Here is a 15,513-nt window from a genome sequence, read left to right on the forward strand (position 1 = left end):
AGCACAACAGGCATGTTTACTTGCACCCGACGCACCACGGATTAATGTACATGACACGCCCGGCACAGCGTATGTTGCTATTTAAATTGAATTTTAAGATTCTAGTGACATCCCTGCTTGTAAAGCCACAGTCTGTCCTGTAGGTGGCTGTTTTAAAGCAATGCCAGAATGTAAAAAAGTTACAATGAAGAAAAGGATTTAAAAATTACTTTATTAACATGTGAAATATAAATAGACACAAATATATATTTACATTTTTTTTTAAACTCATTATTGTTGGTACACATTGTTTTCCAGCATGGTTTAGCTGCATGCCAATTTAAATACAGTAGCACCGAATGAAATCCTCTGAGAACACAGTGTGTGTCACTGTGTGTGTTGCACTGTAGACTGTGTGTGTCACTGTGTGTGTTGCACTGTAGACTGTGTGTCACTGTCAGTGTGTTGCACTGTAGACTGTGTGTGTCACTGTCAGTGTGTGTTGCACTGTAGACTGTGTGTGTCACTGTCAGTGTGTTGCACTGTAGACTGTGTGTGTCACTGTCAGTGTGTTGCACTGTAGACTGTGTGTCGCACTGTAAACTGATTGTGTCACTGCCAGTATGTTGCACTGTAGACTGTGTGTCACTGTCAGTGTGTGTTGCACTGTAGACTGTGTGTGTCACTGTCAGTGTGTGTTGCACTGTAGACTGTGTGTGTCACTGTCAGTGTGTGTTGCACTGTAGACTGTGTGTGTCACTGTCAGTGTGTTGCACTGTAGACTGTGTGTCACTGTCAGTGTGTGTTGCACTGTAGACTGTGTGTGTCACTGTCAGTGTGTTGCACTGTAGACTGTGTGTCACTGTCAGTGTGTGTTGCACTGTAGACTGTGTGTCACTGTCAGTGTGTGTTGCACTGTAGACTGTGTGTCACTGTCAGTGTGTGTTGCACTGTAGACTGTATGTGTCACTGTCAGTGTGTGTTGCACTGTCGTATGTGTTGCACTGTAGACTGTGTCACTGTGTTTATTCATGTGCAGTGTAGCCTCACTGTTTCGGCGTGTGCAGTGTAGACTGTGCGTCCCTGTTTATTCGTGTGCAGTGTAGACTGTCCGTGTGTTTCTGCATGTACAGTGTAGATACTCAGTGTGTTTCTGTGTGTGCAGTGTAGACTATGTGTCTGCATGTTTCTGGGTGTGTAGTGTAGTCAGTCTGTAGTGTAGACTGCATGTCTGTGTGTGTGTATTTAACATCCAGTTTTGTCCCGTTGTCGCTGTGCAGAGGTCAAAGTGCATGGCTGAAATCTTGGGTGTGTCATCGATTCTCTTTGCAGGAACCTGAAAAACAAAATAAAGTGCTGCCAGGAAGAACGTCCATACCAAGTGACACCACAATCACACAGCAATGAGAGTCATGTGTGTGTCTCAGTCTCTCACTCACAGCTGGGCAGCCTCTCCTCCAGCAGCAGGATCTGTTCACTCAGAGACTCGATGCGGTCCAGGTCCTGCAGCCTCTCCCAGAACGCAGTGATGTCATCGTCTCTCAGCTCCTCCAAACTGACCGGCACAAGACGGGAGACCAGAGAGACAGCTCGCTCCACACGCTGGAGAGGGAGAGGGAGGGAGGGAGGGAGAGAGTAGAGTCCATGGAGAGGTGGTGAGAGAGTGGTGGGTTTGAGTGTGTTGTTGAAAAGTCTATTTTAGTAGTTCTGAATTTATCACAAGTGTATGTTTTATAGTTATAGATGAGATGGGAGGATGAGGGGGAGGGATCTCATTTTGACTTGGTGTTGGTGTGCAGTGCAGTGCCGTGCAGTGAAGTGTATATTACAATGAGAGCTACTCTCACCCTCTCCAGACTCTCTATTTTACTCCTCAGAGTCTTCACCTCTTCTCTCAGCTCTCCAGACACAGGCTCTTCAACAAATCAATACAGGCGGAAAGCAGAATTAGGAACAAATGTTCAGTTAATTCAAATTCACTTAATTTTCAATTGAAATTAATTTCAGACATTATCAGTGCAATTCAAATTCACTCACTACTCGATCAGTATAATTCAAATTCCTGTCTATTGTCATTTCAAATTCATCAGTCAGCTGCTATGACCTGGTCGAGCATTGACGTCTAACGGCTTCATGTCGCTTGCGATCGTTCTCTTGCTCGCTACAGTCTCTTACCCGCGGCCTCCACTCTTTCACACGATTTCCCATCAGGCCTCAGGACATAACCGTTGTGACAAGTGCAGACAAAGCTTCCGGGAGTGTTGACACAGATCTGAGTGCAGGAGTGGAGAGGAGAGAGGCACTCGTTCACATCTGAGGGAGAGGGGAGCAACAGAGGATGGAAAAGATCAGTGAGGGGGAGAATTTCTCACAATTGCATAAACAGTTCTCTAGATTCACGTAGAGGAGGTTGTAGGGGGCAGTGGTTAAAGAACAAGGGCTTTGTAACCTGGAGGTCCCGGTTCAAATCTCGGCTCACTCCTGACTCACTGTGACCCTGAGCCAGTCACGTAACCTCCTTATGCTCCGTCTTCTGGGTGAGACGCTATTGTAAGTGACTCTGCAACTGATGCATAGTTAACACACCCAAGTCTCTGTAAGTCGCCTTGGATAAAGGCATCTGCTAAATTAACTACTACTACTACTAATAATAATAATAATTATAATAATTATAATAATAATAAAAAAAATGTAAGTGTGAGGGCTCCCAAGTTGCGCATCCAGTAAAGGTGTTCTGTGTGAGTGCAGGATGCGCCCTATAGCCTGGACATCGCCGGTTCGAGTCTGGGCTATTCCACAGCCGACCGTGGATGGGAGTTCCCAGGAGGCGCCGCTCAATTGGCTGAGCGTAGCGGGAGGGGGTCTAGGTCGGCCAGGGTGTCCTCAGCTCACCGCGCACCAGAGACCCCTGTAGTCTGGCCGGGTGCCTGTGGGCTTGCCTGTTAGCTGCCCGGGAGCTGCATTGTCCTCCTGCGCTGTAGCTCCCGGGCGGCTGCATGGTGAATCCGCAGTGTGTAAAGAAGGGCTCGGATGACGGCACATGCTTCGGAGGACAGCGTGTGTTCGTCTTCGCCGCTCCCGAGTCAGCACAGGGGTGGTAACGGTGAGCAGAGCATAAATAAATAATTGGCCATTTCAAATTGGGAGAAAATAAAAAAATAATTGCCAACAACTACATTTAAAAAAAAAAAAAGTGTGACAGACTGACAGACACAGGTGGTCAGACAGCTTCCACACACACACACGTTCTGATACTCTCAATAACATTTCATCACAATCACACAAGCTGTTCTTGAGATATATGCAAAACATTACAAAAACATACGAACACACAGGGAGATGGACAGATAGATATATGTGAAATGACAGCCAGCTGGTTGGTAGCAGCTCACCAGTTTGGCAGTGGTTCCCAGTCCAGCCCGGTTTACAGGAGCAGAGCCCCGGCTGCTTGCCACACACCCCTGCATTGAGACACGGCCTGGGACACTGAGCTGGGGAGCGAGAGCAGGGGTTACAATACCTGACTGACAGGGTCCTGAGCGTCTCCCCTGTACCAGGTACAGGCTTTACCATGCTTTCACTGTGCTTCATTACACTTTACCATGCTTTCACTGTGCTTCACTACACTTTACTGTGCTTTCACTGTGCCTTACCATGCGATAACTGTGCTTTGTTACACTTTGCTGTGCTTCTACTATGGGAAACTGTACCATGCTGTCACTGTGCTTTATTACACTTTGCTGTGCTTTACCATGCTCTCACTGTGCTTTATTACACTTTGCTGTGCTTTACTGTGCTCTCACTGCTTTATCACGCTGCTTTTACTATGATAAGCCTTTATAAGGGCGTTCTCGTGGCTATGTGGTACTTGCCTATATCGCAGCTGAGTGAGTGAGGGGAGCGCTTTCTCCAGCCTGGACAACAGATGGCGCTAGTCTGCACAACCTCTTTGTGAACCCGACGGAAAGACACTTTGTAGGACGTCCTGCAAGATACAGCAAGGGTCAGAGGTCAGACTGAAGTAGGGGGCGGGGATGACATCGCCTGGTAGAATACACATGTTCTGCTATTATAAGATGTAATAAGGAATACGACGACTGCTACTAATAGGAGGCTGTGTGGTCCAGTGGTTAAAGAAAAGGCCCGGTTCAAATCCCAGCTCAGCCACTGACTCGCTGTGTGACCCTGAGCAAGACACTTAACCTCCTTGTGCTCCGTCTTTCGGGTGAGACGTTGTTGTAAGTGACTCTGCAGCTGATGCATAATACACACCCTAGTCTCGTTTCTTGTTAAGCGCTTTGTAATGGTGGTCCATTATGAAATATAAAGATTATTATAATAATGATTATGATGATGCTACTGGTGATTATTCAGTAAGCTTGTCTGAGAGGGCGTCAACCTTCCCGAGTGACATCCTAATAATAGCAATAATGATTATAACTATCATCATGACAACGATCTTAATAACCATGATAATAATCATAATATTGATAACATTAAGAATTATCTTAATGATTTTGATTATGCTGATATTGATGTTGATATTAATTATTTCTATGATGATGATTTTGGTATTGTTGATAGTAATGATTGTTGGGTGATAATGATTTTGTTATTGTTGATAGTAATGATTATTGGATGATGATGCTTTTGGTATTGTTGATAGTAATGATTGTTGGATGATGATGATGATGATTTGGTGTTGATAGTAATGATTGGGCGATGATGATTTTGGTTTTGTTGATAGTAATGATTGCTGTGATTTCGATATTGTTGGATGATGATGATTGTTGGATGATGATTTTGGTATTGACAGTAATGATTGTTGGATGATGATGATTTTGGTATTGTTGCTAGTGATGACTGTTGGATGATGATGATGATTTTGGTGTTGATATTAATGATTGTTGGATGATGATGATGATGAGGAGGAGGATTTTGGTATTGTTAATAGTGGTGATTGTTGGATGATTTGGGTATTGTTGATAGTGATGATTATTGGATGATGATTTTGGTATTGTGATAGTAATTGTTTGGATGGTGATTTTGGTATTGTTGATAGTAGTGATTGTTGGATGATGGTGATGATGATTTTGGTACTGATATTAGTGATTGTTGGGTGATGATTTTGGTATTGTTATTAACGATTGGATGCTGATGATGATTTTGGTATTGTTGATAGTAATGATTGTTGGATGAAGATGAGTTTGGTGTTAATATTAATGATTGTTGGATGATAATGATTGTGATGTTGTTGATAGTAATGACTGTGGTGATTGTTGGATGATGATTTTGGTGTTGTTGATAGTAATGATTGTGGTGATGGATGATAATGATTGTGGTGTTGTTGATAGTAATGATTGTGGTGATTGTTGGGTGATGATGATGATTTTGGTATTGTTGATAGTAATGATTGTTGGATGATGATGATTTTGGTATTGTTGATAGTAATGATTGTGGTGATGATGATGATTTTGGTATTGTTGATAGTAATGATTGTTGGATGAAGATGAGTTTGGTGTTGATATTAATGATTGTTGGATGATAATGATTGTGGTGTTGTTGATAGTAATGATTGTGGTGATTGTTGGATGATGATGATTTTGGTGTTGTTGATAGTAATGATTGTGGTGATTGTTGGATGAAAATTATTTTGGTATTGTTGATAGTAATGATTGTGGTGATTGTTGGATGATGATGATTTTGGTGTTGTTGATAGTAATGATTGTGGTGATTGTTGGATGAAAATGATTTTGGTATTGTTGATAGTAATGATTGTTGGATGATGATGATTTTGGTATTGTTGATAGTAATGATTGCGGTGATGATGATGATTTTGGTATTGTTGATAGTAATGATTGTGGTGATGATGATGATTTTGGTATTGTTGATAGTAATGATTGTTGGATGATGATGAGGATAACTCCGCAGCACTGACCGGTAGGAGCTGCAGATCCTGTGTCCTGGGCAGCTGGTCAGGTAGGGCCTGTACACGGGCTGAACGAAGCTCTCATTGTAAACCAGGGGCACCCTGACAGTCTTCTGAGAGCACACCCTGAGGATAACACAGACACAGAGAGAAAGTGAGACACAGTCAGACAGGCACCTTCCCTGACACCCTGAGGATGAGAGAGAGAGAGCAAGAGAAAGAGTGAGACACAGTCAGACAGGCACCCTCCCTGACAGTCTGCTGAGAGCACACCCTGAGGATGAGACAGAGAGCAAGAGAAAGAGCGAGACAGTCAGACAGGCACCCTCCCTGAGTCTGCTGAGAGCACACCCTGAGGATGAGAGAGAGAGCAAGAGAAAGAGTGAGACACAGTCAGACAGGCACCCTCCTTGACAGTCTGCTGAGAGCACACCCTGAGGATGAGAGAGAGAGAGCAAGAGAGAGAGAAAGAGAGACAGACAGAGAGACAGAGACAGATCAGGCTTGTTAAAATACCAACATCTTTTGGAAATGAAAATAACTGAATGTGGGCCTCTCAGTTTCAACTGAATGCCCAGAGAGGAGAGCGAGCTGCTCTAATCAGTCCCAGTGACTGAAAACTTCAAAACCTCAACATGTGCATCCCAGGAAGCCAGCCGAGATATCTGGGGCCCATCAGAGTGACTGCATGTGTTACACTCAGAGAATACAAATGTGAACATATACAGTGTCAACAGGGTGTACGCCACAGGACTGATTCACCTGCCACAGCACTGTCAACAGGGTGTACGCCACAGGACTGATTCACCTGCCACAGCACTGTCAATAGGGTGTACGCCACAGGACTGATTCACCTGCCACAGCACTGTCAATAGGGTGTACGCCACAGGACTGATTCACCTGCCACAGCACCGTCAATAGGGTGTACGCCACAGGACTGATTCACCTGCCACAGCACCGTTTTGGTTTTTTTGGAAAAGTACTTCGCAACAGCCTATAGTAACCCTGTTTACAGTCTTACCTTCCTGTTTTGGGCAAATGACCTTTGACCCCGAGGCTTATACAAAGGGGCGCCCACAGAAAAACTCCAAAGAGGCTTAGCATCGCTCGGCTGAACCGGAGAAGTAGGTCCGTCTGTCTGTCTGTGCCTCTATCCGATAGCACCGGATCCCTCTGAAATAACAAAACAAACATATTATACATTGGCTTGCTGTAGTGATGAGCTAATATATACAAGAAACTGAGTCAAACAGACAAACGTTTGGGCTCTAATGCCTTCATTATCCATCCATCCATCCATTACCATTAACTGCTTAATCCTTAACATGGTCGCGGTGATCCGAAGCCTAACCTGACAGACACAGGGCGCAAGCCAGGACTACACCCTGGACAGGACGCCAGTCCATTGCAGGGTAGTGCCTTCATCTGTATTACTGAAACTAGAACACACTGAGTCAAGCAGACAGTCACCCTTCTGAGTGTCGACTGTATTATCGCCCATACAAGCGCCGCTGTGAAGAAAAGACCAGCTTTTTCCCTAAGATTGTTTGCTTGTTCTTGCTTACAGGAAGGATTGTGCAGCACAGCCACATGGTCAAGCAGGATTATATTGATTGTATCTATTGTCTATCTATGTGTCTGTCTTTCTGTTTATATATGTATCTATTTTTCTGTCTGTATGTATCTCTCTATATTATACTGTATGTCTTTCAGTCTGTTGTGTGTCTGTCTCAGTTTTTTATTCTGTGTGCCAGTCTGCGTATGCTCTGTCGATCGGTCTGTCCGTCATATAAAGAGAGTCTGCTGGATATATTAACAGATATAGAGACAGGGTCTGCTGTATCTATTAACCGGTATAACAGATAGGGTCGGCTGGGCATATCGACAACACTCGGGCATCAGTCTTACCTTTCTGAAGCAAGCGACACCGGCAGTACTCCCAAACGAGGAAACGCGGAGGTGCTTCTGCAGTAACTGTTCGGAAGGATATCCACAGCAACCAAAAATCATGAAAAACGACTCCCTTATTCTTACAAATACTAAAAGAAACTATAAAAATAAATTCATTGGCAAACGTTTTCAATGGTTCAAAAAGGTATCCTCTTCAAAATATTATATTTCACTTCATAAACAACTGTAATAATAATAATAATAATAATAATACGTTCAAAATCCTCACGTCTTTTTTGTGCCTCACAGAACTGTACTGTATTTAAGTTGTGATTTTTTTTTTTTACCTAATTAAATAATTAATTAGTTAATCGCTTTTTTTTTTTAATTACCATAAAAATAAATAAATAAAAATCAATGACAGTAAATTCAATCTCAATGATAAACGAAAGCCGAGCGAACAATTTAAAAAAAAAACAAAAAACGGCACGGAGCTGCCTTGGGCGACGTAATAACAAAACTTAAATTATTATTGTCATTTCTATTTTTTAAAAAAAATCTACTAAAGACCAGAGTTTAGCAAAGCAACGTTGACCCACCGCCCTTCCAAACACCAGAGAAGTAATTCCTAAAGAAATTGGGATTTTCTTTACTCTCCTCTCAAGCACGCTTTTCCCCTCCCATCTCCCTCTGTCCCCACTTTTTCCTTCTCTCTAGTCCTCCTCTCTCTCTCTCTCTCTCTCTCTCTCTCTCTCAAAAATTCGAGACTTGGATGTTTTTTTAACCAACTAGTGAAAAGAAAACTATTCTTTTTTTTTTTTTTCCTATAGGAAATCCATTATTTGAATAAGGGACAGCCTGGCCCCCTTTCTTTCTGTCCTGTCTGCCGTCCTCTCCCTCTCGCATTGTTGACAGCGGTGATCTTGCCTACGGTCTGGTTTGCAGTCTTGACGGTTCTGAGTTTGTTGGTCGCTGTATAACGAGGGCTTCCTGTACAAGAGTAATTTTTGTTTGTACGAAAATCAAAATTTATATATCTCTCTGCTTAAAAGAAAGAGGTGTCTTTAAAATTGATTCGTGGAGCTATTTTAATGTCTAATGTATGTTTTATTTGAAACAGTTTCAAATAAAAAAAATAAAATAAATAAATAAAAAAAAACGTTTTCCCATGTTCTCTCAGCTCTATCCATCAAAACATTTTAAGAACGAAAGCCCTTTGTAATTTCTCATTGTGAGGAATTATTAAATTAACCCTCGTCCGCGGCTCCACCAGCCCGTATCAGGGTGCGACTTGACATTCAGTAAACAGGATTGCATTTATTTATTTATTTTTGTAAGCTTTTCCTGAACTTTAAAACCTTCATTTGCATTACAATGCCCCTCCCGCCTACCCTGCGCCCCCGCTTTCTCTAAGCTCTCTCCCACGCACTGACCTGCACTGCACCGCTGGATCATTTACAGAATAAGTTCTAAAAACTATTTTACGATCAAATCATATATTGCGCAAAATTAACTAAAACAATTTAAGTTACGTATTTGGCCAAAATGCAGTTAAAAACTGTTTTGTATTGATTAGTTTGCTTGTTTATTTATTTATTTGAAAACAAGTTTACTCAAACTCACTTAACACAAAACACCCCGCATTCTGCCCCTGAATATCTTCAGTATTTCTTATCCCGAATATTGTTTCCATCATATAATGAAACACTACAGCTAAAGCAACCATTTCGTCATCTAAAATCACCATTAGTATAGTCAAAGAGCCAATCCACCCACAACAGAGCCGTTTTAATTCGGTTCCCACCTTCACTAGAACTCTCTGAAACAGGTGGGACCATTTACACGAACACGTCAACGCTTTTGATTTTTGTAGGCGGTTATATTAATTAGGTACGTAATTTGCATAGCATTCCTCATACTGAGGGAATTGGGGTTCTGAGACTATTGTCATCCTTCCTGGCCCTGTTAGATTTTTGCTCGAAACGCAAAAAAAAAAAAAAAAAACGGTCGGAAAGTTAAAACCCCGGCACAAATGCGCCCCCCCGACGGGCTAAAAAGCTTCGATATTAAATCCTCTCTCGCTCTATTTTTATAATCTTTTGAAGAAATGTGTGTACTATTGCCGCCCTCATGTGGTTGGAAACGAGAATTGCACCGAGCAGGTTGTTTAAAGAATTAAACCCCTTTTATTTTAAATACATTCAGTTTTATCTGAACTTTGAACTTTCTTCATTAAAATTAGTGATGAATACAGTGCTATGGATTGTATATATTAGCAATATGGCTATATTAAATTACACTGTAACTGCAGTTTAAGATCTCTAGACTAGACCAGTGGTACTCAACTCTGGCCTTCGACATGAAGTCCAGTCCAGGTCTTTTCTCCAAGCAGGTTTAATATAGTTAAATGAAGCTGCTAAGAGGCAATTAACTAATTTAGGATCTGGTTGGAATAAAGACAAGGACTGGAATAGCTCTCAAGGGCCAGAGCTGAATAACACTAGACTAGACTGTACTAGAATTACACTGTAACAGCAGTTTAAGATCACTAGACTAGACTGCACATGAATTTCATTGTAACTGCAGTTTAAGATTGCTACACTAGACTGTATTGGAATTACACTGTAACTGTGTTCCTGTATATCAAAGGAGTCCAGTCCTGGTTCTTGAGGGCTGGTGTCCCTCCTGGTTTTTAAGAACATATAGTTTACAAACGAGAGGAGGCCATTCGGCCCATCTTGCTTGTTTGGTTTTCAGTAGCTTATTGATCTCAGAAGCTCATCAAGCAGCTTCTTTAAGGATCCCAGGGTGTCAGCTTCAACAGCATTACAGGGGAGTTGGTTCCAGACTCCCACAATTCTCTGTGTAAAAAAAGTGCCTCCTATTTTCTGTTCTGAATGCCTCTTTATCTAATCTCCATTTGTGACCCCTGGTCCTGGTTTCTTTTTTCAGGTCGAAAAAGTCCCTTGGGTCGACATTGTCAATATCTCTTAGAATTCTGAATGCTTGAATCAGATCGCCGTGTCGTCTTCTTTGTTCAAGACTGAATAGATTAAATTCTTTTAGCCTGTCTTCATATGACATACCTTTTAAACCCAGAATAATTCTGGTTGCTCTTCTTTGCACTCTTTGTAGAGCAGCAATGTCCTTTTTGTAGCGAGGTGACCAGAACTGAACGCAATATTCTAGATGAGGTCTTACTAACGCTTTGGAAAGTTTTAACATTACTTTTTGTTGGCCTTTTTTATAGCTTTCCCCTAGATGAAGACATTTCTGAGTGAACAAAAACTCCTAGGTCTTTTTCATAGATTCCTTCTTCAATTTCAGTATCTCCCATATGGTATTTATAATGCACATTGTTATTGCCTGCATGCAGTACCTTACACTTTTCTGTATTAAATGTCATTTGCCATGTGTCTGTCCAGTTCTGAATGCTGTCTAGATCATTTTGAATGACCTTTGCTGCTGCAACAGTGTTTGCCACTCCTCCTACTTTTGTGTCATCTGCAAATTTAACAAGTTTGCCTACTATACCAGAATCTAAATCATTAATGTACACTGAACAAAAATATAAACGCAACATGTAAAGTGTTGGTTCCATGTTTCATGAGCTGAAATAAAGGATCCCAGAAATTTTCCATATGCACAAAAAAAAGCTTATTTCTCTAAAATTTTGTGCACAAATTTGTTTACATCCCTTTGAGTGAGCGTTTCTCCTTTGCCAAGATAATCCATCCACCTGACAGGTGTGGCATATCAGGAAGCTGATTAAACAGCATGATCATTACACAGGTGCACCTTGTGCTGGGAACAATAAAAGGCCACTCTAAAATGTGTAGTTTTGTCACACAACACAATGCCACAGATGTCTCAAGTTTTGAGGGAGCGTGCAATTGGCATGCTGACTGCAGGAGTGTCCACCAGAGCTGTTGCCAGATAATTGAATGTTCATTTCTCCACCGTAAGCCGCCTCCAACGTCGTTTTAGAGAATTTGGCACTACGTCAAACCGGCCTCACAACCGCAGACCACGTGTAACCACGCCAGCCCAGGACCTCCACATCCGGCTTCTTCACCTGCGAGATTGTCTGAGACCAGCCATCTCAGGGAAGCTCATCTGCATGCTTATTGTCCTCACAAGGGTCTTGACCTGACTTCAGTGGGCAAATGCTCACCTTCGATGGCCACTGGCACGCTGGAGAAGTGTGCTCTTCATAGATGAATCCCAGTTTCAACTGTACCGGTCAGATGGCAGACAGCGTGTATGGCGTTGTGTGGGTGAGCGGTTTGCTGATGTCAACGTTGTGAACAGAGTGCCCTATGGTGGCGGTGGGGTTATGGTATGTAAGATATGAACAATGAACACAATTGCATTCTATTGATGGCAATTTGAAGCACAGAGATACTGTGACGAGATACTGACTGGTTTTCTGATCCACGACCCCTACCTTTTTTTTTCAGGTATCTGTGACCAACAGATGCATATCTGTATTCCCAGTCATGTGAAATCCATCGATTAGGGCCTAATTAATTTATTTCAATTGACTGATTTCCTTATATGAACTGTAACTCAGTAAAATCTTTGAAATTGTTGCATGTTGCGTTTATATTTTTGTTCAGTGTAGTTTAGGAAGAGCAGAGGACCTAATACTGATCCCTGTGGTACTCCACTGGTTGCTTTGCAAATATCTTTTATTGATGCTGCATCCTCAAAAAAATGAAGCAGGTTAGTTAGACACGATCACTCTTTCCAAAAACCCTGCTGACTGTCTCCCAGGATATACTACTGTTATCATATAGGTCATTTGCCATTTTGGATCTTATTATAGTTTCCATGATAACCATTACATGAGAGTAGATGTTAAAACTTCATGCTGATTTGAACTCTGCTCTCACCAAGATAAGCACCAACTAAGATGTAGCTTTACAGTAAACTAATGTAATCCATCTGCATCTCCATCCATTTGCATTTCTTTCCATCTGATGATGTAGATATCCTTCTTCCTGGTGTTGATGGCTGAAGTGTAAAGCTGGCTCCAGGGATCAGCTTATTTTGCCTCCCTAGCGCATCAGCACACACAACCTGTGATGCTGGCTCCAGGGATCAACACAATAACTGTCTGGATTGAGCTGAGTAGTGTACATCTCTGGGGTCTTCAAGTGGGCACCTTCTGTCCTCGATGTTTCGTTGATTAGCCCACACACCTCAAGAGGGCTCAACAGTGATTCTGGCGTTCCAGCATCACCCATCCCCCACTCAATTCAGCCCAGCTTACTTACCTGTACATCAGCATTGCTTTCTTTCTATTGTGCTTGAGATCCCCATCTAGAATCTTTCTGTCTCAACCACAGCCAGTTGCTGCACCTTTCTGCTGCTTCAGATAAGTTCTTCACTGTGCGATGCAACTCTTGGCCACTAAACCCGACATCTCTGAGAAACCAGGTTGTAGAGTTTGCCACAAATCCTTGACAACCCACCTCCACTGGGTAAACTTGGACTCTCCATCCTTGTTGTTCCACTTCAGTAGCTAGTTGAGCATACCGAAGTTTCTTCCTCTCGTACGCCTCGTCCACAGCATCTTCCCATGGCACTGTTGACCAGATGAACAAGGCGTGCTGATCCAGACCACAAAACAATGTCTGGTCGAAGGTTAGTGGTGGCAATCTCAGATGGAAAAAATAAGCCGTTGACGAACATCTGCCAGCATCTTCCAGTCTCTAGCAGCTTCCAGTTGTCCTGGGCGAGGTTTGGTTTTAACACCTTTTCTTGGTGGTTGCTCTCCTGGACGGATGAATATTGCCTTTTGTGTGTAATGCTTTGTTGGAACAGGTGGCAACTTATTGGTCAGGTTATGCTTGTCTTCCAATGCTAAGGTCAAACATCACAGCACCTGGTCATGAAGCCAAGGAAACTGTCCTTGGCTAAGACCCACCTTACATCCTGTCAAAATGTGCCTTAATGTTGCAGGTGATGAACACAAAGGACATGAGGGATCCTCACTCACCCATAGGTTTAGGTTCTGTGGTGATGGGAGAACATCATATGCTGATCTGATGAGGAAACTGATCCTGTTCTGTTCCATTGTCCATAGGTCTTGCCAACCGATCTTGCGCTGTTCCACATGCTCCCATCTCATTCATTCTCCTTGCATAAGTTTACATATAATAGTCTTACAGGCCTATTGGTCTGTAATTACCTGGTTCGGTTTCGCCTCCCTTTTTGTGGATCGGTATTACATTTGCAATTCTCCAGTATAACGGTATAACCCCTGTGTCAAGAGACTGTTGCATGATCTTGGTTAGTGGTTTGTAGATAACTTTTCGTTTCTTTGAGTACTATTAGGAGGATCTCAAAAGGCCCAGGGGATTTGTTTATTTTAAGAGCTCCTAGTCCCTTTAACACTTCTGCCTCGGTTATGCTAAAGTTATTTAAAACTGGATAGGAACTGGATGACATGTGGGGCATGTTGTCCGTATCCTCCTTTGTAAAAACTTGTGAAAAGTTAATCTATGTCTTCATCTATGATGCTGCCATTTGTATCTCTTAGACATTTTACTTCCTCCTTGAATGTTCTTCCAACTGTACCCTAAATTACTTAATTTCACCAATGAAGTGCTTATTAGAAGCTTAATTGGTCCAATTAATTAATTGTGTACAGTCGGAACAAAAACCAGGAGGGTCACCAGCCCTCCAGGGCCAGGACTGGACACCCCTGCTGTATATGAATGGCAAGTCGGAAATAATAGCTTATCAAAACTTCAGAAGCAGGATATATTAAAAGATACCACACTGAAAATGAACACTTCAAGTACTAGTCACTTTGTAAACTACTTGAATTCAAGTGCAGTCTAGTCTAGTGATCTCAAACTGCAGTTACAGTGTAATTCTAGTACAGTCTAGTCTAGTGATCTCAAACTGCAGTTACAATGTAATTCTAGTGCAGTCTAGTCTATTGATCTTAAACTGCATCTTACTCTTTGCTAATATCAACAAAACAGCCGGACAACATTGTATGCGAGTTCAATTCTCTGCTAAAATGTATTGATAAAAACATATATAAACAAATAATGGTTGTGTACAGAAGCACCCATCATGATTCTGAGAGTTTTCTGAAGTTTCAATAGCTCCCTTGCCCCCTAAGAGAAAGGGTGCTCCCTCCAGTCCAGGGCAGGCTTGAGGCATGGAGACTGAACTGCTCCCTCGCCCCCTAAGAGAAAGGGTGCTCCCTCCAGTCCAGGGCAGGCTTGAGGCATGGAGACTGAACTGCTCCCTCACCCCCTAAGAGAAAGGATGCTCCCTTGTCCAAGGCAGACTTGAGGCATGGAGACTGAACTGCTCCCTCACCCCCTAAGAGAAAGGGCGCTCCCTCCAGTCCAGGGCAGGCTTGAGGCATGGAGACTGAACTGCTCCCTAGCCCCCTAAGAGAAAGAGTGCTCCCTCCAGTCCAAGGCAGGCCCTTAGAAATAACATTTTCTTTCTTCCGATCTTTCTCTTTTAGTTCTCACACATAGACTCTCATATATTTTTCCCACGCATCTAAGAAGCGAAACTCTTTGGTCCCATGATGTCAGTGCAGGAAGCCAGCACCTCTCTGTTCGTGTCACAGGGAAGCGCATGCTTCTTTTGGCTCGCCGACACACACTTGGGATGTTTGGATAACCTCTGAGGTCATCGCAGGCTTTTCTGAACAACAATAGAAGGAAATGACATTGTTC

General features: G+C 42.6%; 1 protein-coding gene across 1 annotated transcript; it reads right to left on the reverse strand.

The window, feature by feature from the left end:
• Nucleotides 1-929: 929 nt before the first annotated feature.
• On the reverse strand, nucleotides 930-9,158 carry LOC121299311 (epidermal growth factor-like protein 8). Its single transcript, XM_041226994.1, has 9 exons — nucleotides 7,817-9,158; nucleotides 6,930-7,081; nucleotides 5,918-6,034; nucleotides 3,852-3,964; nucleotides 3,372-3,470; nucleotides 2,155-2,292; nucleotides 1,827-1,894; nucleotides 1,419-1,581; nucleotides 930-1,315 (listed from the first exon to the last, which is right to left on the reverse strand). Exons 1-9 carry the CDS (start codon nucleotides 7,916-7,918, stop codon nucleotides 1,293-1,295), a joined length of 975 nt encoding a protein of 324 aa, XP_041082928.1. The 5' UTR covers nucleotides 7,919-9,158; the 3' UTR covers nucleotides 930-1,292.
• Between the last annotated feature and the right edge of the window lie 6,355 nt (nucleotides 9,159-15,513).

This window comes from Polyodon spathula, chromosome 24, assembly GCF_017654505.1.
Source record: "Polyodon spathula isolate WHYD16114869_AA chromosome 24, ASM1765450v1, whole genome shotgun sequence".
Classification (NCBI taxonomy): Eukaryota; Metazoa; Chordata; class Actinopteri; order Acipenseriformes; family Polyodontidae; genus Polyodon; species Polyodon spathula.